The sequence below is a fragment of the Garra rufa genome, chromosome 16, assembly GCF_049309525.1.
Source record: "Garra rufa chromosome 16, GarRuf1.0, whole genome shotgun sequence".
NCBI lineage: Eukaryota > Metazoa > Chordata > Actinopteri > Cypriniformes > Cyprinidae > Garra > Garra rufa.
The window spans coordinates 7,482,815-7,506,903 of record NC_133376.1 but is presented as its reverse complement, the minus strand read 5'-3'; the positions used below and the strand labels follow the sequence as shown (position 1 = coordinate 7,506,903).

The following is a 24,089-nucleotide window of genomic DNA, read 5'->3' as shown; positions in this document are numbered from 1 at the left end:
AATTTCATTATATTATAGCTAAATAAAAAAAACGATCAAAGCACGGCCTCTCTTGTGTTCTGTGATTGATTGCTTTGGACTCGACCCACTGTTAAATACAGACTGAATGGCGGCTCAAAACTTCCAACCGCTGCGCGCATACTACTGCCGCGTTCCAGACAACACGTAACCCGTGTTTTTCCAACCTTCTACCAGTGAAAGTGAAACGGAACGGCAGTCAAACCCGTGACTTCCCACTCGTGATCTCGTACTAGATCGATGTAGGCCTACTCCCAGTTCCGAGTTTTGACATAACATAGCCCACGATACAACAATGTCAGCCCTAATGGGTGCGTGTTTATGCAAGTAGTACACGGTGGAAAAATAGCGCTTAGGACAATATAACGTTGCAATCAAATTAATAATAATATAAAAATAATAATAATTCATTAATGTGCCCAGGCAGTTTGGCTTGACTTGCCTGGAAGGCTACAAAGTCGTGAGTTGTGGTTTGAAGTGGTGATTTACCAGTTAAAAAACCTGCCTGGAACGCAGCATACATCTTGGCTACATGTATAAAGCAAACCGTCGCGGGAATTTTTAGGTAAAGACGATTCGAGTAATAATGACCAACTTGAGCGTGCCTATGTATAACACTCGAGTATATAAGAATCTTACATTAGGCACGCATAAGTCCGCTAATGATTCACAAACTATGCGCGCGCTCTGGACTCTGATCCCTATTGTATTTTTTGCGTGAAATTTAAATACATTTGCCTAGTTTTCCAAATGAATGTCCTGTGAGTGTTGTATAGGCCTATTGGATGCTCACCGATAGAGTAGGATCTGGTGAGGTTCGGTGATTATGAGCATCGGATGCGCTCTGACGGAGTTCACTGATCTTCGCCGATCCGCCTTCAGATTGATGCGTTTAACAGATTTAGAATATATTTGCTGTATTTTTAATTTATATGTTTATTTTTTTATGGATACAAAGAGTAGATATTCAGTCAGTCAAGTTCAAAGGGAGGTTTAGTGAGTTTGGCATCTCCTTTATTGTCCTGTTTGGTAGGTAGGTTCACTTATTTAAGAAAAGTACTCTGATGTCTGAAGTAAAAAAAAATCAGGAACAATAATCAGGAATAATAAGGCAAAACAAATGTTTTGGTTGATAAAAAAAGGTCTAAAAATAAATATTTTTTACAGCGGAGGTACAGTATAAGAGGACATGTCAGGCATAGGGGGGCCCAGAATAAAAAAGGTTGGGAACCACTGTTTTAGGCCAATGAGAGACAATTACTAATCATTCTTTTTTTTTTTTCTTAATTAAATGATTCTTTCATTTCACTAATCAATCTTTTTTATTATTATTATTATTATTATTTATTTATTTTATTTAAACAAGGTGTCATTAATAACGTGCAAATTCACATACAACATATCTATAATTTGGCCATAATTGCAGGTGCCTGTCTTAATATCTTAATAAGTTTTAGAAAAAATAAGAAATACGTTTAATGTTGTTAGATTATAAAATACAGGTATACAGGTTTTCATAGACCTAAGTCAGTAAGGCTCTTGTTTTTTTACATTTCCTTATAAGCTGTTAATACACTGTCAATAAAAACTGTTACATGAAAATTCTTTAAGCTGGAAATTTCTTGATTATGTAAATTAGCTAAAGAACACAATCAGCTGGTAGACAAAAAAAAGCAAAGCTACTTTAGTATAAGCAATTAAAATATCAGCTTCAATCAGCCTGTGGATCCCTCTCAGACTGCCCTGACCTTGCTTTTAGCCGACAAGAAAAAAAAAAGAGAGACAGCAGTGGAATTTTCCGGACCAGCTGGCAATGAAGCCTGTCTGCTGAAGCTGAATATATTGGCGGTCCCAAAGGATCCCCTCACTATAACACTCCTGCTGCACTCTTATAAGAACACACTTGAAAAGGGACACACACACAGAGAGACACACAAATAACGCGCTTGCTTTGTTTTGTTGTTTTTCCTTTTGAGAGAAAGCGAGAAAATATATTTATGTTGCCACATAAATATTGAATATATTCCTTCAAAAATAATTCATACTCTGCAGGAGCAAACAATGTGGCATCTCGCACGAAAGAGTGCCGGGAATCCAAAATAAACCTGAAAAGAGAAAGCAGGTAGGAGTGTTTAAAATGCAGACTCGTGGCATGAAATGAGTCTGGGGAGCAAACGCGTCGCGGCCTGACGTCACAACAGAAGATGCCGCAGCAGCCGTTTCCCCTTTTTTTAATGCCGGCTAAAACATTCATCAGTGTTGAACTATTCTCTGAGGTGTATCCGGGCAACATCATTTGCAAGTTTTCACATTTAAGCATCTAATTACCTTGGCAACGCTGCAGTGGGAGCGCATGACTCGAAATTCTATATTTAAGTTGATTTTCATCACGCTGCCTGGAAAAACAAGAGCTTAGCGCTGGCATGGTCTCCGTCGGCCTCCAAGACCAAATACAATTACGACTTAGTGACCTGATAAATTGCTAAAGCAGAGTGTTGTCTGAGTTCTCCGAGACTTAAATTAAACTCATTTCTCACTTAAGTTGACGTTACGTCATTTCCATGTATCACCTTCTGAAAGGGAATGAGGAAATTAAGTCAATGGACTCAAATTTATCAGGATACTACCTTAATAAGACTGCTACGGTATGTGAAAATACCCTTTTTTATTCTTTTATTTTAAGAAAAGTGCTGTGCAAGTTGATTCCGTTAGAGCATTATGAGGTACAGGATTCATTATTGAATAAATCAACCAAAACTAATCAGTCAAACAATCTATTGCAGCAATAATTCGAGAATGAGGTTTCAAAGCCAGGATTTTTATGATTAAAATACACCACCAGTCAAAAGTTTTTGAACAGTAAGATTTTAAAGAATGTTTTTTCTCTGATCCAACGTACTGCAAAAGCAGTAATATTCTGAAATATTTGTACTATTTAAAACAGCAGCATTCTGTTTGAATATATTTTAAAATGTCATTTATTTCTGAGATCAAAGCTGAATTTTTAGCATCAATGTCACACGATCCTTCTGAAATCATTTTAATATGCTGATTTGCTGTTCAAGAAATGAACCTTACATCTTTCAGGATTCTTGGACGAATAGAAAGATCCAAAGATCAGCGTTTACCTGAAATAAAATGATTTTGTAACATTAGTTAGTATAATTCAGTCAAAACCTTTTTTTTTTGGAAAATAAACTATGAAAAAATTAATACTTCTATTTAGTAAGTATGCTTTAAATTGATCAAAAGTGATGATTTATGATGTTACAAAAGATTTCTATTTCAGATAAATGCTGTTCTTCTGAACTTTCTATTCATCAAAAAAAACCTGAAAAAAATCTACTCAGCTGTTTTCAACATAATAATAATAATAATAATAAATGTTTTTTGAGCAGCAAATCAGAATATTAGAATGATTTCTGAAGGACCGTGTGACACTAAAGACTGGAGTAATGATGCTAAAAATTCTGCTTTGAAATCACAGGAATAAATTACATTTTTAAATGTATTCGAATAGAAAACAGTTATTTTAAATAGTAAAAATATTTCAACATTTGACCGTTTTTGCTGTACTTTGGATCAAATAAACGCAGGCTTAATGTGCAGAAGAGACTTCTTTAAAAAAACATTACAAATCTTACAGTTCAAAAACCTTTTAAAGGAATTTTTATGATTAAAATACACTACCAGTCAAAAGTTTTTGAACAGTAAGATTGTAAAGAATTGTTTTCTTTGATCCAACGTACTGCAAAAGCAGTAATATTCTGAAATATTTGTACTATTTAAAATAACAGCATTCTGTTTGAATATATTTTCAAATGTCATTTATTTCTGTGATCAAAGCTGAATTTTCAGCATCGGTGTCACGTGATTCTTCAGAAATCATTTTAATATGCTGATTTGCTGTTCAATAAATAGTTTTATTATTATCAATATTTAAAACAGTTGAGTACATCTTTCAGGATTCTTTAATGAAGATCCAAAAATCAGTATTTACCTGAAATAAAAAGCTTTTGTAACATTATTTAGTATAATTCAGTCAGCAAACTTTTTTTGAAAATAAATTATTAAAGAAGTAATACTTTTATTTAGTAAGTATGCTTTAAATTGATCAAAAGTCATGATAAAGACATTTATGATGTTACAAAAGATTTCTATTTCAGATAAATGCTGTTCTTCTGAACTTTCTATTCATCAAAAAAAAAACTGAAAAAAATCTACTCAGCTGTTTTCAACATAATAATAATAATAATAATAATAATAATAATAATAATAATAAATGTTTTTTTTGAGCAGCAAATCAGAATATTAGAATGATTTCTGAAGGATCGTGTGACACTAAAGACCGGAGTAATGATGCTGAAAATTCTGCTTTATTCACTTTATTAATTTATTCACAGGAATAAATTAAATTTTAAAATATATTAAAAATAGAAAACAGTTATTTTAAATAGTAAAAATATTTCAAAATTTGACAGTTTTTGCTGTACTTTGGATCAAATAAATACAGGCTTGGTGAGCAGAAGAGACTTCTTTAAAAAAAAAAAAAAAAAAAAAAAAATCTTACAGTTCAAAAACTTTTGACTGGTAGTGTAGGACAAAAAACTGTTAGTGCAAAAGAGGTATACCGCTGATAATTATCTTTATGGATTATGTAGCATTGCTCAAAATACTTTTTTTATGGGGCTGAACCTCACAAAAACATGTCCTAGGCACATTTCAACCTAGATTCAAAAGAAAAAATGTTTTAAAAATTAAGTTTTGCTGTGTGGAATTATAACATTTTAGCCCAAATTCCTCATTTTTGTTTTGAATTTAATACATTATTATTCTCATACAATTCTTATTATAGTAATGTAGTTAAATACTGTTTTGTTTGTAATGCTTTATTCAAATTCAAATAAATTTATACTGCCTTTAATATATTCTGACTTCAAAAAGACTGAAAACACATTTTTACTGCTTTTCAGTAATATGATTTTTAATTTTATTATTTGAAGTGCAAAATACTATGATACATTTTTATTTAAATTGGAATAAAGGCAGTATAAAAAAATACCACTATGATGTGTAAATACTACAATTTTCCTAATATATATATATATATATATATATATATATTTTTTTTTTTTTCACATTAGACAGATTATTAGAATTTTGATTATGAGAACTGTGAGATACCCAATCATCAAGAATACAAACAATTAGGTTTTATTTTAGGTTTTTATTTAGCTTTTATTTACAGACATGTTTTTGTAGGTTTTGTAACATTGATTCCCTTTACTGTCATATCATGACAAACTAGAGTCACAAAATCCCTTTCGACTTCAACCGGCTGCTGAAATACATTACATGATGCTTTAAACTCTCTGTCCACGACGGCAGCATGCCGAGCTTACGCAATACTGTGGCATGGTCGAATTCATCAAACACGTTATTGTCCTCTCCCGGGTCCTCAGCCTGGAGGTACATTTCTCCCGCGTGGATGTCCGTCATGTTAGGCTGACAGAGGACGGGGTCAAAGCCCACCCATAAGGTGTAGCGGTAGTCAGTGGAACGAATGGAGTAGCCCATGATGCGAATGTCAGTGAGGTCAGGCAGGTCCGAGTTCTCCTGGATGGAGTCGGAGGGCCGAGGGTATTGGCTGAATGAGTAGGCTTCTCTGTTGATGTCTCTCTCTGGGTTGCGGATGAGATAGGCCAGGCTGGAGCCTTCGGTGCAGAGCTCGATCTTGAAGGATGAGGGCGGGCAGTGGTGCAGAGAACGCAGCCCAGCAAGGTGCGTTAGTGTGGGGAAGACGTCCACCAGCTCCACCACACTCTCAACTCCTTGACCTGAAAGATATAATGAAGGACAAAAGGCTGATGGAAAACTGATACAAATGCATTTGAGAATCAATAATGCAATAAAGTTACAGTGCATTGCAAAAGTAATCTACAAAAGTAATTAGACTAAATTTGAAGATGCATTTACTCATCTCACGTGCACAAAAACAGATTCACTATTCCTCAAAATTAATAAAACCAATAAAAAAAAAAAATCTAGTGCTGTCAAATCGATTTCAATTAATCGCATCCAAAATAAAAGTTAGTGCTTATAAAACACTGTATGTACGTGTGCTGTGTATATTTATATGTATATTTACATATGCAAACATACATGTATATATATATATATATTTTTTTTTTTTAATGAAATATATATTTACATCTAATACTAATCATATATAAATATAAATACATGTACAGTGAGGAAAAACATTTTTTGCATGTCTGCTCACTGATAAAGTAATTATCTGTCTATAATTTTAATGGTAGGTTTATTTTAACAGTGAGAGACAGAATAACAACAACAACAAAAAAACTCCAGGAAAACGCATTTCACAAAAGTTATAAATTGATTTGCATTTTAATAAGAGAAATAAGTATTTGATCCCCTATCAATCAGCAAGATTTCCGTCTCCCAGGTGTCTTTTTTACAGGTAACAAGCTGAGTTTAGGAGCACTCTCTTAAAGGGACTGGTCCTAATCTCAGTTTGTTACCTGTATAAAAGACACCTGTCCACAGAAGCAATCAATCAATCAGATTCCAAACTCTCCACCATGGCCAAGACCAAAGAGCTGTCCAAGGATGTCAGGGACAAGATTGTAGACCTGGATGACTTCCGGTTCTGCTTAGCATGGAGAAAGACGCTTTCGTCTAAGCTCCTCTAATCCTCCAAATAATTTCGTAATAAGTGAATCTGAAAACTAACTTTTAACTTTAAACGTAGTACAGTAGTAAGTCAATTAGTTAATAATCCACAACAATGCCAAAAAATTTGAAAAAAGACGGCAAACTACAGGAAGAAACCCGCGATCAGGCCAAGGCCTCGAGCAATGCTACAGGGGAGCCGACTCAACCGAGGCCAGCCACCGCTAACGATAGTGCATCTCCTCCTAGCACTCAAGATATCATGGACGCCATAACAGCTCTCAGTGCTTCATTTAGTCAGAAATTCGACACGTTCACGGAAGCTTTAACCGAGCTGCGATCGACGATGACATCCATGGCAGGGAGAGTCTCGACGATTGAAGAGGCTACTACGAACCAAGAAACCCGGCTGACGTGTGTAGAGAAACAGTGCGCAGAACTACTGGATGAATGCAAGAGACTCAAAGATAAATGTAACGACCTCGAGTCTCGCTCCAGACGCAATAACATTCGACTTATCGGAATTGCAGAGAAGGAAGAAAACGGAAGACCTACCGAGTTCATAGCAAAGTTACTTCCAAATCTGCTGGGTTCCGAAAACTTCAGTAAGCCTATCCAGATTGATCGTGCGCACAGGGCGCTGCGAAGACCGAGTGATGATCGTCCACGAGCGTTTGTCATCAGGGTACATCATTACCAGACGAAAGAGTTAATCATGAAGCTAGCCAGAGAGAAAACTCTAGAACATAACGGGAGAAGGGTGCACATTTTCCCAGATCTGACCTCAGATGTGTTGAAGCAGAGATACCGATTTGACGAGTTAAAGAAAAAATGCAAAAATCACGGCGTCAAGTACGGGTTTCGATTTCCATCTACATTCATCGTGACCGCCAAAGAAGGGGAGACGAAAACATTTGACACACCAGAGGAGGCTGGAAAATACTTGTCACGAGTTGTGGACAATTGGCCAGTGGACTAAATTGAAGGAACGGTTTGCCAAATTGGTCCAAATAAGACTTATTTAAATCTACTATGTTTGAATAATAGTGAACATTATGGACAATTAGGTTCACAAAACTGGTATTCAAGTTTATTCTATCTTAATGGAGGAAAATATTGTTTTGTTTTGTTTTGTTTTTCTCTTGTCGGAGGACACGGAAGATTACGTTGCATCGTTGGTGAGTGATCGATCCGACAGTAACGTGGAGCTAAGTCATTTGACTGATGGGAAAGGGTGGGAGGGAGTCAGGGGTTTTCTGTTTATATGCTCTTGTTCTGAATTGTTCTTGGTAAGGGGATATAGTTATGGTTCGTTTGAAAGGCTTGGTAAAATTGTACTTTTCATCGGATATCAGAAAAATAATTACTATTATATAAATATTTAGAATAAGTCAAACAATCAGAGAAGGCACAGTAAGGCTTCTGAGTTGGAATGTGAGAGGTATGAATCATCCAGTGAAAAGACGTAAAGTATATATTCATATTAAAAATTTACAAGCTGAAATTATATTCTTGCAGGAGACTCATATAAAACAGACAGCAAAGGCACTTCTTAATCCTGGATGGGCAGCTCAAATATATCAATCAAACTTCTCTACTAAATCAAGAGGAGTCGTGATTATCGTTAAGAAACAAGTACCATTTATACATAAACAGACAATATCTGATAAAAATGGCAGATATATAATTGTATGTGGTGAAATAAATTCAGTCCCTATTACATTGGTTAACCTGTATGGTCCTAATTATGATGACCCAAGTTTTTTTGAAAGAGTTATAGGCAAAATACCTGACTTTGCTTTATGTAACGTGATTATAGGGGGAGATTTTAATTGTATTATTGACCCAGTTAAAGATGCACGTCCTAGTCGTACTACAAAAAGTAAATCTGCAGCCATTTTACATAACTATTTGGGAAATTTCAACATGATAGACATCTGGCGGTGCTTAAACCCATCAGCTCGAGAATATTCTTTTTACTCATCAGTACATAAGTCCTATTCCAGGATTGACCTTTTTATTATAGATTCTAGTTTGTTAAAAATGGTTAAGTCCACTCAGTACCATAACAGATTAATATCAGATCATGCCCCATTATCTTTGGATCTAAAATTAAAGTCAGAAAAAGGGACGTATAATTGGAGATTTGACAACTCCCTTTTGAATGACGTTAAATTCCGTGATTACATAAAAGAAAAAATCGGGTAGCCTACTTTTTGGCTGAAAATGATATTGGTAATGTAACAGACTCTGTACTTTGGGATTCAATGAAAGCTGTTATGAGGGGAGATATAATTTCATTTCAGATCAGAAAAAATAAAGAAGATAAAAAAAGATTAATTGAAATAGACAAACAAATGACTGAATTAGAGGAATGTTATAAGAAAAATTATTGTTCAACTACTTTAAAGAAAATTGTAACATTGAGAAGTGAATATAATTCTATTCTTGCTAAAAAAATTGCTAAACAACTTCATCAAATTAAACAACGTCATTTTGAATTAGGTGAAAAACCTCACAAACTTCTAGCTCGACAGCTTAAACAATCCCAAGCATCTAGAGCCATTCATAGGATTAAAACAGAGAGTGGAGAAATAATAACAGATCCAAAACGAATAAATAAATGTTTTGTAGACTTTTATAAAGAAGTATACACATCCAAAGGAAATATAGATATAAATGAAATAAATAAATTTTTATCTAATATTGATCTTCCTCAAATAAGTGAAGATGCTGTTGAAATGTTGGATAAAGAAATTACCTTGAAGGAGGTAAACGAAGTTGTTAAAAACCTCCCTAATAATAAATGTGCAGGCCCAGATGGGTTTAGTGCAGAATATTATAAAAAATTCTGGGAGCTCTTTGCCTCAGTCTTTCTTCGTATGATCAATCATTCATTCTCTCAATTGAAACTCCCACCAACACTGTATAATGCCAACATAGTATTAATACCTAAGCCCGGACGGGATAAAATGAAATTGTCATCGTATCGTCCAGTCTCTCTTATTCCAATAGAGGCAAAAATCATTAGCAAGGTCCTAGCTAATAGACTGAAACAATACATATGTACAATCATAAATCAGGATCAGACAGGATTTATGCCAAATCGGCACATACAATCAAACTTGAGAAGACTTTATAATATAATATAATATATACAAAACATACAACAAAAGCATGTTTGATTTCCTTAGATGCATAAAAAATATTTACAAGAATTTGGAATCCAATAAGATCCTTAATTAACAATTTTGAAGTATAACTTTGTATCAGCATAGGGGTCAAGATTAGGGGTACATTGAGTGTTTTAAATAATTTTTTATATTGTTAATTATTTTCCAATAAAGAACTGTAAGATATCCGGAAATTAGGTTATTGAATTACCGCCTTTGTTTAGTTCTTAGTTATTTGACTATGTAATGTTAAGGAATAAGAGACATATTTGGGATATAACCGACGCCTTCAAGAATTTGTGGGTATACGGGATAGGTGTGGACATGTAAAATGTGTATGTGTAAGAGGTTTGGAGGCAGATGTACCTTTGCATTTACTGGTATGTTTAATGTGGGATTATGTGTATGTATGTATGTATAGGTATGTAGGTGTATATATAGGTACGCAGTATACAATTGTATAGGTTATGTTCTCTGGAAACTTAAACAAAATGTTTGTTTTGTATAATAAAAAAAAAAAAAAAAAAAAAAAAAATTATAATAAGATCCTCTTCCAGTCACTAAAGAAGCGAAATCTTAGCGCCTAATTTTTTCACATGCTTGCAAAGAAAGGCTCAGCTAAAGTTACTGGGTTGTTCATTTTCACATTTTCTGAGTTGATAGATGCACTGGGGACCCAATTACACCACTTAAACACGGAAACAAATTTTCAAGATTTTCATAATATGTCACCTATAAGTCTTTTTTGTATGATCAGAATTAATATAATGGAGCAGTTCGGGGTCTGCATTCTTTACATGTTACTGAGGATGATTTAATTGAAAATGCCTTTATTGTTATCCTTTAATTAAATATTTCAACTTACTGAGAAAAAAAAAAAAAGATTGTAGACCTACACAAGGCTGGAATGGGCTACAGACCATCGCCAAGCAGCTTGATGAGAAGGTGACAACAGTTGGTGCGATTATTCGCAAATGGAAGAAACACAAAATAACTGTCAATCTCCCTCGGCCTGAGGCTCCATGCAAGATCTCACCTTGTGGCGTTTCAATGATCATGAGAACGGTGAGGAATCAGCCCTGAACTCAAGGGAGGATCTTGTCAATGATCTCAAGGCAGCTGGGACCATAGAAAACAATTTGTAACCCACTACGGCAAGAAGGACTGAAATCCTGCATATCCTCCTGCTCAAGAAAGCACATGAACAGGCCCATCTGAAGTTTGCCAATGAACATCTGAATGATTCAGAGGAGAACTGGGTGAAAGTGTCGTGGTCAGATGAGACCAAAATCAAGCTCTTTGGCATCAACTTAACTCCCGTATTCAGAAGAGGAGGAATTCTGCCTATGACCCCAAGAACACCATCCCCACCATCAAACACGGAGGTGGAAACATTATGCTTTGGGAGTGTTTTTCCACTAAGGGGACAGAACAACTACACCGCTTCAAAGGGACGATGGACGGGGCCATGTAGCGTCAAATCTTGGGTGAGAACCTCCTTCTCTCAGCCAGAGCATTGAAAATGGATCACATTGACCAAAAACAAACGCCCAAGGCAACAAAGGCGTGGCTCAAGGAGAAGCACATTAAGGTCCTGCAGTGGCCTAGCCAGTCTCCAGACCTTAATCCCATAGAAAATCTGTGGAGGGAGCTGAAGGTTTGAGTTGCCAACTGCAAAGAGGAATGGGACAAAATCCCTCCTGAGATGTGTGCAAACCTGGTGGCCAACTACAAGAAACGTCTGATCTCTTTGATTGCCAACAAGGGTTTTGCCACCAAGTACTAATTCATGTTTTGCAAAGGGGTCAAATACTTATTTCACTCATTAAAATGCAAATCAATTTCTAACTTTTTTGAAATGCATCTTTCTGGATTTTTTTGATGTTATTCTGTCTCTCGCTGTTCAAATAAACCTACCATTAAAATTATAGACTGATCCTTTCTTTGTCAGTGGGCAAATGTACAAAATCAGCAGGGGATCAAATAATTTTTCCCTCACTGTATTATTATACATCAAAAAGAGGCTATGCGCCAAACTTTAACGTTGCAGTGCGGAAAACTGCTTCTGGGACGCTTTAGAAACTTGCCGAAGCACGGCTGGTATAAACACAAGCATTGACCACTGATTGTAATGCGTTTTTAAAAGTGTTTTTAAAGTGCATAAACTTGCGCTAGACTAGGCTGAATAGGGATGTGTTTTTTTTTTTTTATAATGTAAATGTTCTTTGCTCACATGCTCTGATAATAATAGCCTTGTAGGACTATACATCATTTGGTTTAAAAAAAAAATCAGTCAAATTAGATTCTCTTGCATATAACTGAATAAAAATAAAAATAATATATTGATATTTAATATTAATATATTAAATATCAATATATTTAAATAATATAAATAAAAAACCTCAATAAAAGTGAGGTTATTTATTGGTGTGTTTGTTTTGTTTTTTTCAAAACCAGCATCATTATAATTGAGTTAAATGAAAAAAATCATACAAAATTATTTTATATTAATAATTAAACTAATTAATAAAATGATAAATAATTAATAAAAAGGATTTTCAGTTTCGGTGTTCAGCCAAGTGCATCCAGAACTTTCATTTGCATCCATAATTCTAATATGCTAATTTGCTGCTCAAGAAATATATATATATATATATATTTTTTTTTTAAAGTCTTACAAAATTATTTCATACTATTTAATAAAAAGGATTTTTAGTAGGGATGCACCGATCCGAATCGGCCGATCATGCTTGCGCGTTTTGTCAGTAAAGCCGGTTCTGTAATCAGCGGTAAATGCCATCAGGTGCGTGATTTCACATTGAGCCGTATATACTACACACAGCCATTGTTTACCGACGAGCTGCGCAAATCAATGTTCATTATCAGTGTGAATGTGCGCAGCTCGTCAGTGAACAACGGCTGTGATCGGCCGATACAGATCGGTGCATCACTAATTTTTAGTTTTGGTTTTTGGCCAAGTGCATTTTGTATTTTCGGTTGCATCCGTAATTCTAATATGCTAATTTTCTGCTCAATGTTAAAAACAAGTGTGCTTAGCATTTTTGTGAAAACCGTTTTTTAAATCCTTTGATGAATAGAAAGTTAAAAAGAGCGGCATTTATTTTGCCATGACTCATTTCATAGTAACAGTGACTCTTCTTATTAATGAATCACTGCAAACTGTGCAATTAAAAAAACATGGTGTTATTAATCACAGTGACTTCATGGTATATACATTCACAGAAGCCACATTATATAGCCAAGGAGCTCATAGCAGGTCTGTCTTGAAACTTTACACATTATTAGTGCTAAAACAAGTCTGTATGCAGTAAATTAATAGTCGTTTTAATTGGACCCCAAGTGTTGCTATAACATACACCATAAAATACAAACAAATGTGTTAGCATGAAATCCTCACACTGAATTTAGCCACTATTCTCTTAGGTAAAAGGCCCCAGCTTTGAAATTTCCATGAAATTTACTGATACGGCTACTGAATATAGCGTAGTTCATTAGAGCAACAACAAGCAACAATGCAGAGCCCACTGTGAGCGCAATAACTCTCAGGACTTATTAGCTTCTCTATGCTGTGGCATTATCATTACAGTCATTACTCCGGCTGCTTATGCTGGGTGTTTTCTAAAGATTGCCACAAATGTGCACTTGAGAGGTAAAAGAAAGAAACCATCAGCAGATGCATGTGCTCACAGTACACTCTCAGTCAAACCTTTGCATTGCTGAAGCAAAATAAGAATCAAAGCTCTAAATGGGCCGATACTTTAGCCATAACATCTTTTCCAGAAAGCTGATATCACACGCTTGAGTGACTTCAGTCGGAGTCTCAGGTTCTCGCGAAGGATCCTGCGGTCTTTGTGTGTTGACGGCTGCTTCGAGTAACATTACCTTTGCCAAACTGCTCCCGTGTGCCCTGAAACACATCGATGAAGGGGAACGTCTTCTCTCCGGGCCGAGGGAAAGGTGAGGTCACACCTGGCTTGTACACGATCAATGGCACTCGGGTGGCCACATCAAAGTTGCTGTATTTGGCCCACTCGCCGTGTTCTCCTAATGACCAACCTAAGAGAGAAAGAGAGGGAGTTAACCGTGAGAAAACCACTCTGAATCACACAGAATAATCATTTCAGGCCGGCACTTTCTCTGATTTAAAGCATGACATAAACGTGAGCTAATGAATGGACTTTAAATTGAGGTATGTCACATAGAATGCAGAATTGTAATTTAAGAAAAGTAGAATTTAAAAAATGTTTTAAAAACATCATACGTATGGAAGCCTGAATATCACTGAATATTTTTTTTTTAAAGGTTATTGCGATTTCTCACAATTCTGACTTTTTTTTTTCAGAAAGTCACAATTGCATGATATAAACTCGCAATTACAAGAAAAAAGTTATAAAGTCAGAATTGTGTGATATAAACTCGCAATTCTGTGAACATATCAGTCTTTTTTCTCCTCAGAAATGGATTTTATTATAATGAGCAGATGCTCATTATTTGCCCATTAGGAGAAAAAATATATATACATAATTTTATAATATTACATTATAATAATTAAAGCATAAACTAAATAATACAAATAATGCAATGTTGTATTTAAATCAGTTGCATTAATACAATTAAATGCATATTTAATATTATTGTTACTGTTTTTAACACTTCCATTATTCAGACTTTTTTTTAATCGCAATTTTATATCTCACAATTTTTAGAAAAATGTCAGAAATAAAAGATACAAACTTGCAATTGCAAGAAAAAAAAGTCAGAAAAATGGAAATGTTAAAAACAGTACCAATAATATTAAATAGGCATTTAATTGTTTAAATACAATATTTCATTATTTGTATTATTTAGTTTATACTGTAATTATTATAATGCAATATTATACAATTATTTATATACATTTTTCCTAATGAGCAAATAACGAGCAGCTGCTCATTATAGTAATATGTAACACTGTAAGAAATTAATGTATAATCTATTATAAGATTTTTGAACATTAAGATTTGTAAGGCGTTTTCATTTGATCCAAATAGTAATTCTGAATTATTTTTTACTATAAAAAATAACTGTTTTTTTATTTGAATATATTTCAAAATGTAACTTATTCCTGTGATTTTAAATCTGAATATTTAGCATCATTACTCCAGTCACGTGATCGCTCAGAAATCATTATAATATTCTGATTTGCTGTTAAAAAAAAAAAAACATTATTATTATTATTATGTTGAAAACAGCTGAGTAGATTTTTTTCAAGTTCCTTTGATGCACAGATGGTTTAGAAGAACAGCATTTATCTGAAATAAAAATCTTTTGTAACATACATGTCTTCATCACTTGTAATCAATTATTGCTAAATAAAAGTATTAATATCTACCATTTCTTTCTAAAAATTATACTGATTCAAAGAGTTTGTATAGTGGTATAGTGTATAATGTTACAAAAGCTTTTTATTACAGATAAATGCTGATCTTTGGATCTTTCTATTCATCAAAGAACCCTGAATAAAATCTACTCAACTGTTTTAAATATTGATCATAATAATAATAATATTAGAATGATTTCTGAAGGATCATGTGACATTGAAGACTGGAGTAATGATGCTGAAAATTTAGCTTTGATCACAGGAATAAATTACATTTGAAAATATATTCAAATAGAAAGCAGTTATTTGAAATAGTAAAAATATTTCACAATATTACTGCTTTTGCAGTATTTTGGATCAAACAAATGCAGGCTTGGTGAGCAGAAGAGACTTTAAAAAACAAAATCTTACTGTTCAAAAACTTTAGACTGGTCACTACATGTAATAAAACCTTCACTGTATATAATGAAATCTTAAATATTACATTATAATGTAATTTTATAAAATAATTTATATACATTTTTAATTAGGACCAATTCAAAACAAATTCATGCAATAAAAGTGAACATATTGATATAATATTCATATATATTATAAAAACTTAAATAACACGTTATTCATTTTTATATTTTATAGGTTTTTTTTTTTTTTGTTCATGTTACAATTGTTCAATTTCTTTCAAATGCAATTTAATAAATTCAATAAATTTATAAATTTATCTTCTTGTCATTTCAATTCAGCATTCTATGTAATAAAACAAATTCAATACAAATTCATTATGCATTAAAAGTAAGCATATTAATATTGTTTTATGTATAAGAGCCACTTAATGCATCAATGTTTGCATCATAATGAGATTTGTTTTTTTAAACAACCTTAACCGACAATTCAAAATGCAATTAATGCTGAATGAAAAAAAAAGTGACAGCATCATTTCTGAGATGGACTTTACATGTTGTGAATTCAGAATAATATGGAAGCTGACAGAACAGATCGAAAATCTGAGCTTCAATATAAAACCCATGCTTCAATACTGCCACCTAATGGATGTAATCTTTAATAACAGGCTGAATGGACAAAACTCTCTTGAACAAACCGTGATCTGAGCTGAACACCACTATAGTGTCCTTGGAGAGGCCCAAATCATCAAGGGCTTGCAGAATTTGTCCGACTTGAGCATCCATGTATGACACAGAGGCAAAGTAATGCTGTCGGATCTGCAACTGAAAGATGAGGGAGAAAAACAACATGTAAGAAATAGGATTTAAGGTCCATTCAGGTAGGACCAACTTAAATACTATTGAAAAGGAAAAGGCTGTAAGTGGTATACTGGTACAAAATATTGAAGCGTGAACATTGTATTTTTGTACATGGTACCTGAAAGTCTTTAGGAATTGGGCCGTAAGGAAAGCTCAGATTTAACGCCTGAACATCTTCTCTCTCGCGGATGTCAGCCCAAGGGTTGTAGGCCACATCAGGAAGTTTCTTAGGCACATCTGGGTCTGGAGCCAGTGTCATATTCTCAATAGGATAGAGCTTTAGGTACTCCTATAAAAATACAATATTCCCTAGAATTACTGATTTAAGGGGTTGTCATACAGTGTCCCATGCTTCATTGAGAAGCACTTACCCGTGGGATTCTGAAAGGAATATGTGGCTTATAGAAGCCAACAGCCAAGAAGAATGGATCGTGAGAGTCCTTCATAGACTTCAGGAGTCGGATGGCCTCAGCCGTGTTCTCCATGTCAGGAAGGGTTCCTAAAGGCATCTCAGACACGTCCACGGCACACAGTAAATTACTGTGCAGTGTGCCATCTTTATCTTTGCAAACCTGAAAACATCAGACACTGGAAATAAAAATCCACTTGTACTTGTATGTATTAATTACTCAATGTAACTTTTTCCCTTTCTAAACGTTTTAAAAATATTAAATGTTATTTGTTTATTTATATTTAATTTAAATTATTTTAAATATTTTACATTGAAAATTATCCACACTTGAACTTAATTTATATGTATAATTTATGCATTGACATTTTTACTTTATTTATATTTTTCACAGCAGATTTTTGGAAACATAAGAAGCGCTCAAATAATTATGAGACAGATTAACCAGCAGGTGTCAGAATTGTATAAAATGTGAGAGATCAGACAGGGCATTATGGTTTACAGCAATGGTTCTCAGCCATGGGTCTGGATCCATGGGGGCCACAGGATGACTTAATTATTTATTATTAATATAAATAATATTAGACTATTATTTCTATTATTATTATTATTATTAGCTATTAAGTGTAAACTGATTTTTTTCCCCTCAATAAATTGTTTTTAAGAACAGTTCTTGAAACTTGAAATGAATTGTGATTAATTGCATATTAATATAAAACCTATAAAAATTTATATTTAATTATAAAATATATAGATTATACGAGTCAAACATTTTTGAACAGTAAGATTGTTTTTTTTTTTAAAACAAGTATTTTTTGTTTACCAAGCCTGCATTTATTTTATCCAAAGTACAGAAAAAAAACAATACAATTTTGAAATATTTTTACTATTTAATATAACTGTTTTCTATTTGAATATATTTAAAAATGTAATTTATTCCTGTGATGAAAGCTACATTTTCAGCACAGTTTCATAGCATCACATGATCCTTCAGAAATCATTCTAATATGCTGATTTGCTGTTCAAAAAACATTTTTATTATTATTATCAATTTTTAAAACAGGTGAGTACATTTTATTCAGGATTCTTTGGTGAATAGGAAGATCCAAAGATCAGCATTTATCGGGGAAAAAAAAAATTGTAACATTACACACTACACCATTCAAAAGCTTGGAGTCAGTATTATTTTTATAGAAATTAATAGTTTTATTTGGCAAGGATGCTTTAAATTGATCAAAAGTGATGATAAAGACATTTTTTCCCTGTTACAAACGATTTACATTTCTGATAAATACTGTTCTTCTGAACTTTCTTCTGAACTATGCTAAAAATTAAGCTTGAAAATCACAGGAATTATTTACATTTTAAAATATATTAAAATAGAAAAGTTATTTTAAATAGTAAAGTCATTTCAAACTGTTACTGTTTTGCTGTATTTTCGATCAAATAAATGCAGGCTTGGTGAGCAGAAGAAACTTCTTTAAAATGCATTAAAATCTTACTTTTTTTACTAGTGTATTTCTATGTATATATAAATATTTATTATTTAACATTTCATTTTAGTTTCAGATGATAATGGACCATACTCATAAATCATGATCATAATCTAAATCAGCAATAATATTTCATTTCTGCAATATTTGACGTTAAACACTGCTAATAATGCTAAACACACACAAACTCAAAATTTAACTTCAAATATTATTATGATGCTGAAAATCAACTACCAGCACAGGAATAAATTGCATTTTCACAATATTACTGCTTTTGCTCTATTTTGGATTATACAAATGCAGTCTTGGTGAGAAGAAGAAATAACTTTTAAAAACATTTTAAATTATTTTCTAAACCGTTCTATTCTAAAGAATTCTAAACCAGTAAACCAATGTGCAACACCAGATATTACCAGAACTATAAGTATAATATACAGTTGAAGTCAAAAGTTTACATACACCTCTGCAAAATGGTAATTATTTTACCAAAATAAAAGGGATCATACGAAATGCATGTTATTTTTTATTTAGTACTGACGTGTACATATAGAATAGTTGAACTTATAAAAATGGCCCTGCTCAAAAGTTTACACACACTTGTTACCTGAATGATCCACAGTTGTGTGTGTGTGTGTGTGTGTGTGTGTGTGTGTGTGTGTGTGTGTGTGTGTGTGTGTGTGTGTGTGTGTGTGTAGTGATAGTTGTTCTTGAGTACCTCGTTTGTCCTGAACAGTTAAACTGCCCGCTGTTTTTCAGAAAAATCCTTAAGGTCCCACAAATTATTTGATTTTCCAGAATTTTTGTGTATTTCAACCCTTTCCAACAATGACTGTATGATTTGAGATATATCTTCTCACACTGAGGTCAACTAAGGGACTCATATGAAACTACAGTAGTCAAGACAATACCTGTTCTTGTCTTAGGACAACCTTGATGAACTTTTTGATCCACTTGAAATGTTGACTACTGTATTACAGAAGGTCCAAACGCTCCAGAACCCAATGCATTAAGAGCCATGTGGTGAAAACTTTTTGAATTTAAAATCTCAAAATCATACTGTCATTGTTGAAAAGGGTTCAAAAACACTGTAAAACCAAGGAATCCGTGGGAACTTAAGGACTTTTGTGAAGAACAGTGTGCAGTTTAACGGACAAACAAGGGACTCGTGAACAACTAAAAAAACACAGCTGTGGATCATTCAGGAAACAACACAGTATTAAGAATCAAGTCTATGTAAACTTTTGAACAGTCATTTTTATAAATTCAACTACTATTTTCTAGTGTGGACTATATGTAAATCCTTTTATTCAGGTCAGTACTAAATAAAAAACAACATGCACAACCTCCAAATCAAACAGATATAAAACCAAAGCCATACATCTGTTTGATAGGACTGGTGTGGTTTTAGGACATCTAAACAACACAGCATGGGTTTGAAAGCACAGACACTGAGGAGGAAGTGTGAACACATATCCACACAAACACACTGACCTTCCTCTTTTCATATTTAAAAGAGGGTGGATGATACGGCGGTACAGACCAGCTGTACGGGTAATCATCCGAGTGGTTGGAGGCAATGCCTTAAGGACAAGTGCGAAGAAGAGAAAAATGATTAGCTTGAACATTAAACAAGACAGTTAACACATTAAAAGGATTATTTTCACATCAAAATGAACAGGGGGGAAAATGAAGGCATAGCAAAGTCAAGTTTTTCATGCATACATCAGGTGGACTAGTTACCAGGATGGAAGACTTTGCCAACTGACAAAGTGGTGTATCCATTAGACTTGAAGTACTGAGGAAGTGTAGTGTAGTTCCCTGCATGAACTCTCCAGTAGGAGTTGAAATCATACAGCTTTGTGGTGTCTGGTCTTCGACTGGTTAGGAAAGACACCCGACTAGGTCCACAAACAGCTTGCTTTAAAAGAACATAACAGCAGTGTGTACCTGTAACTTAATGTACACTAGCAATAAAGCGTTATGTATATTATGTATCACGCTTATTTATGTTTACCTGTGCATAGGCGTTATGAAACACTGTGCTCACAGACGCGAGCTGGTCGATGTTTGGTGACTGGACCACAGGATCAGAATAGCAGCCTAAAGTTGGTCTCAAATCATCAGCAATTAAATACAAGATGTTGAACTGTTTGCTATCTACTGTAAAGACAACTGTTTCCAGAATGTGTAAAATCAAAAGAAACGACCACATCCGAGTATTTACAAACATTATGTTCATAATATTCGGAAACAGCGCGATATAGTTTAAACTCAGTACTATCGCAAAAGCATCTTTAGTTTATGTTGTAACTTGTCACGTTACTTCCAGTGTTTTGCTTCCTGGTTTTCATAGGCTGGCTGTGATAGGTGGGTTTGGCCTTAAAGACACAGTACACGTTTCTCTTTTCTCGTTTATCTTGTCTGTCTACTGTGCGTAACGTTGGTGACCCAAACTAATAATTCTTATGAGTCGGTTCTTATTAGTCAATCAAATCACACTTTAAATTCCCAAATGAATCACCCCCCTGTTTTTTTTTTTTTTTTTTTTTCACAAATCGCACCCTGAGTATACTCATCATAAACATTGAATCAGGTGCAGCAGTTATTGAATTAATGTGACTCACTAACTGAGCTTATATTATTCAACTGTCCAGCCATTATTTATAAGCCTATGACATAATGAGACATTTTAAGCCAAGACACTGCAGGTGAATAGGGTAAAAAAAACAAAAAACTAATAGTTATCACCTTACTTACTTACATTGATTACTTTGGTAATTGCAAATATTTTTTTGTATTACAAGTTTTCTAAAATGTTAGGGTTAAATATGCAAATAAGGCATATTATTTAATTAAATATGCGCTAATTTGCATACATTTCTAGTACAAAAATCAGTTTCAAAATTCTTGTTTATTTTTTTATTTTTTTATTATTATTTATTTATCATTTTACAATATAACAATCAGCACAATTAACAAAATAAATATTCAGCATTAAGTCACATCAGAGTATACAAATATGAAAACATATACATCATCAAATCCAGTTTATGTAGCTAGATTAAAACAGAAATCATATAACAGTACATGAGTGGTCAGTGTGATAACAATGGGTATTATATAGGCACAAGTCAAAGGGTTCATAAAGGGTCCAAAAAAATATTCCAGGTCTCTAAAAAGATGTGTGTTTTGTTTTTTAAACTGTATGTTAAATATTCCAAATGCAGTGTGTCATTTATGATATTTTTGAATAATTCAAATGTTGGAGGGTGTTCCTGTTTCCAGTTTAACAGAATACATTTCTTAGATACATAAGCAATCAGACCTACCCTTTTGATAAATAAAGGGTCTGATATCTCATTCAGGTCCACCCCAAAAATATATATTAAAGGAGTCTTGTGATATTTCTTTCCCAGAACCATCACAGAAAACTCATGTACAGTATCCCAAAACTCTTTTAGTTTTTCACAATTCCAAAAAATATGCATAATGGTGCCCTTATGTTTCTTACATCTGTTGCATAAAGACGATGCACCAGGATATATCTTACTGAGGCGAACTGGGGTCAAGTATATTCTTTGTATAAATTTATAATTTTGTTCAACTATTTTGTTACTAGAAAATGAGAAAAAGACACATTTGTATACAACATCCCACTGATCATCATCAAAATTACAACCAAGATCTTTTTGCCATACGTTTTTTAATGAGGTTAAAGTTGAATCCACTTGATCTCTTAAGACTACATATATCTCGGATATCTTTCCCTTCAACACTGATGTATTCTCTAGAATGTTTTCTAATTTAGATAATTCCAATGAGATATGACCCTTTGCAAGGAAATCGTTTATTAGGTGTCTGAGTTGTAAGTACTTGTAAAAATCTTTATTGTCAATATCAAATTCACTTTTTAATTCAGAAAAAGATTTAAGTGTGCCCTCTTTAAGAACTTGCTTAAAAGAGACAATGCCTTGATCTTTCCACTTAATGAATAATGTCCTTCCTATAGAGGATGGTAAATCTGGATTATAGGACAAAGGTGACAAGATAGAAATTTTTGAATGCAAGCTGCAAAATCTTTTAATTTCCTTCCAGGTTTTCAGTATATTATGAATCACAAATGTCTTTACACAGTTATTTACCTGCTTTATGTTATTAATGTAGGGTAGTGATGTTAATGATACTGGATAAATGGCTTGCTTCTCAATCTCAGTCCACTGTGCATTTTCTCGAGGGTGTACCCAACTTATAATATTTTTTGTTTGTGCTGCCCAATAATATAATTGAAAATCTGGAAGCCCTAAACCTCCATTTTCTTTTGATTTGCATAAAGTTTTAAAAGCAATCCTTGGTGGGTGGTTATTCCAAATAAAAGTGCTAATTTGCTTATTTAAGGTTTTGAAAAATGATTTATTTAAATAGCACGGTAGAGACTGAAATAAATAATTATAACGTGGCAGTACATTCATTTTAATCACACTGATTCTTCCCAGAAGAGATATGGGCAATAAAGACCAATACTCTAAATCATCCTTTATTTTTTTATTTAACGGAAGATAATTATTGCTAAACAGATCCTCAAGGTTAGGAGATATCACCACACCCAAATATTTAAAACCCATCTGACTCCAAGTGAAGGGTGATATATTGTTAAGATTTTCAGTAATTGGAGAGGATAATAAGCAGGCATTAGACTTAGTAAAGTTAATTTTGTAGCCTGATATATTGCCAAATTCATTAATAATACTAAGTGTTGCAGGGATAGATTGGTCAGGATTAGTTAAATACAATAAAATATCATCTGCATACAGAGATATCTTATGAACAGTATTTGTAATATATACCCCTGAGACATCATCCCTACCCCGTATAACTTCAGCGAGTGGTTCAATTGCTAGATTAAATAGTAAAGAGGAAAGAGGACAGCCCTGTCGACAACCTCTTCTTAATACTATTTCTTGAGACATAAAATTATTAGTACAGATTTTTGCTAAGGGATTACTATATAAATTTTTGATCAACGATATAAATTTATCACTGAGATTGAATTTTTTTAGTGCCGCAAATAAAAATTTCCATTCTATTCTATCAAATGCCTTTTCGGCGTCAAGGGATACTATTAATGTTTGTAAGTTATTCAATTTCGAATGATTGATTATATTCAAGAGTCTACGAATATTATCTGAACCGTATCTAGCTTTAACAAAACCCGTCTGATCTGGGTGAATTAAGCCGGGGAGAATTTTTTCCAGCCTGCTGGCAAGAAGTTTAGATATAATTTTAAGATCAACTGGAAGTAAAGAAATTGGGCGGTATGACATGCATTCTGTTGCTTCTTTATCCTTTTTATGAATTAAAGTTATAATAGCAGTCTTCATTGTTTCAGGGAGATTCCCTTTCTCAAAGAAATCATTTACCATTGGCATAAAAAGGGGTTCGATTTGAGGCCAAAACACCTTATAAAATTCGGAAGGGAATCCGTCTAACCCAGGGGTTTTCCCTGACGCCAAGGACCTGATAGCTTCTTGTACTTCTAATGAAGTGGGCAATGCGTCCAAATATGTCCTTTCCCCCTCCCCCAATGATGGTAAAGTTATAGAGTCCAAAAATGTTTGTATATTTGCATCCGAGGGATTCTCAGAATGATAAAGCTCATTATAA

General features: G+C 33.6%; 1 protein-coding gene across 1 annotated transcript; it reads right to left on the bottom strand.

Annotated features, from left to right (window-relative positions):
* Positions 1-5,225: 5,225 nt before the first annotated feature.
* On the bottom strand, positions 5,226-20,759 carry ids (iduronate 2-sulfatase). Its single transcript, XM_073820021.1, has 8 exons — positions 20,443-20,759; positions 20,169-20,346; positions 19,920-20,008; positions 16,898-17,098; positions 16,645-16,815; positions 16,364-16,490; positions 13,791-13,964; positions 5,226-5,855 (listed from the first exon to the last, which is right to left on the bottom strand). Exons 1-8 carry the CDS (start codon positions 20,665-20,667, stop codon positions 5,329-5,331), a joined length of 1,692 nt encoding a protein of 563 aa, XP_073676122.1. The 5' UTR covers positions 20,668-20,759; the 3' UTR covers positions 5,226-5,328.
* Between the last annotated feature and the right edge of the window lie 3,330 nt (positions 20,760-24,089).

What these genes read in the sequence shown, in the direction of transcription:
- ids (XM_073820021.1), bottom strand. Translation starts at nt 20,667, where the DNA reads ATGAACATAATGTTTGTAAATACTCGGATGTGGTCGTTTCTTTTGATT. An exon ending in TGGCAAAGTCTTCCATCCTG is followed by an intron (nt 20,009 to 20,168) that starts GTAACTAGTCCA and finishes CTTGTCCTTAAG; the next exon opens with GCATTGCCTCCAACCACTCG. An exon ending in TTCCTTTCAGAATCCCACGG is followed by an intron (nt 16,816 to 16,897) that starts GTAAGTGCTTCT and finishes GTATTTTTATAG; the next exon opens with GAGTACCTAAAGCTCTATCC.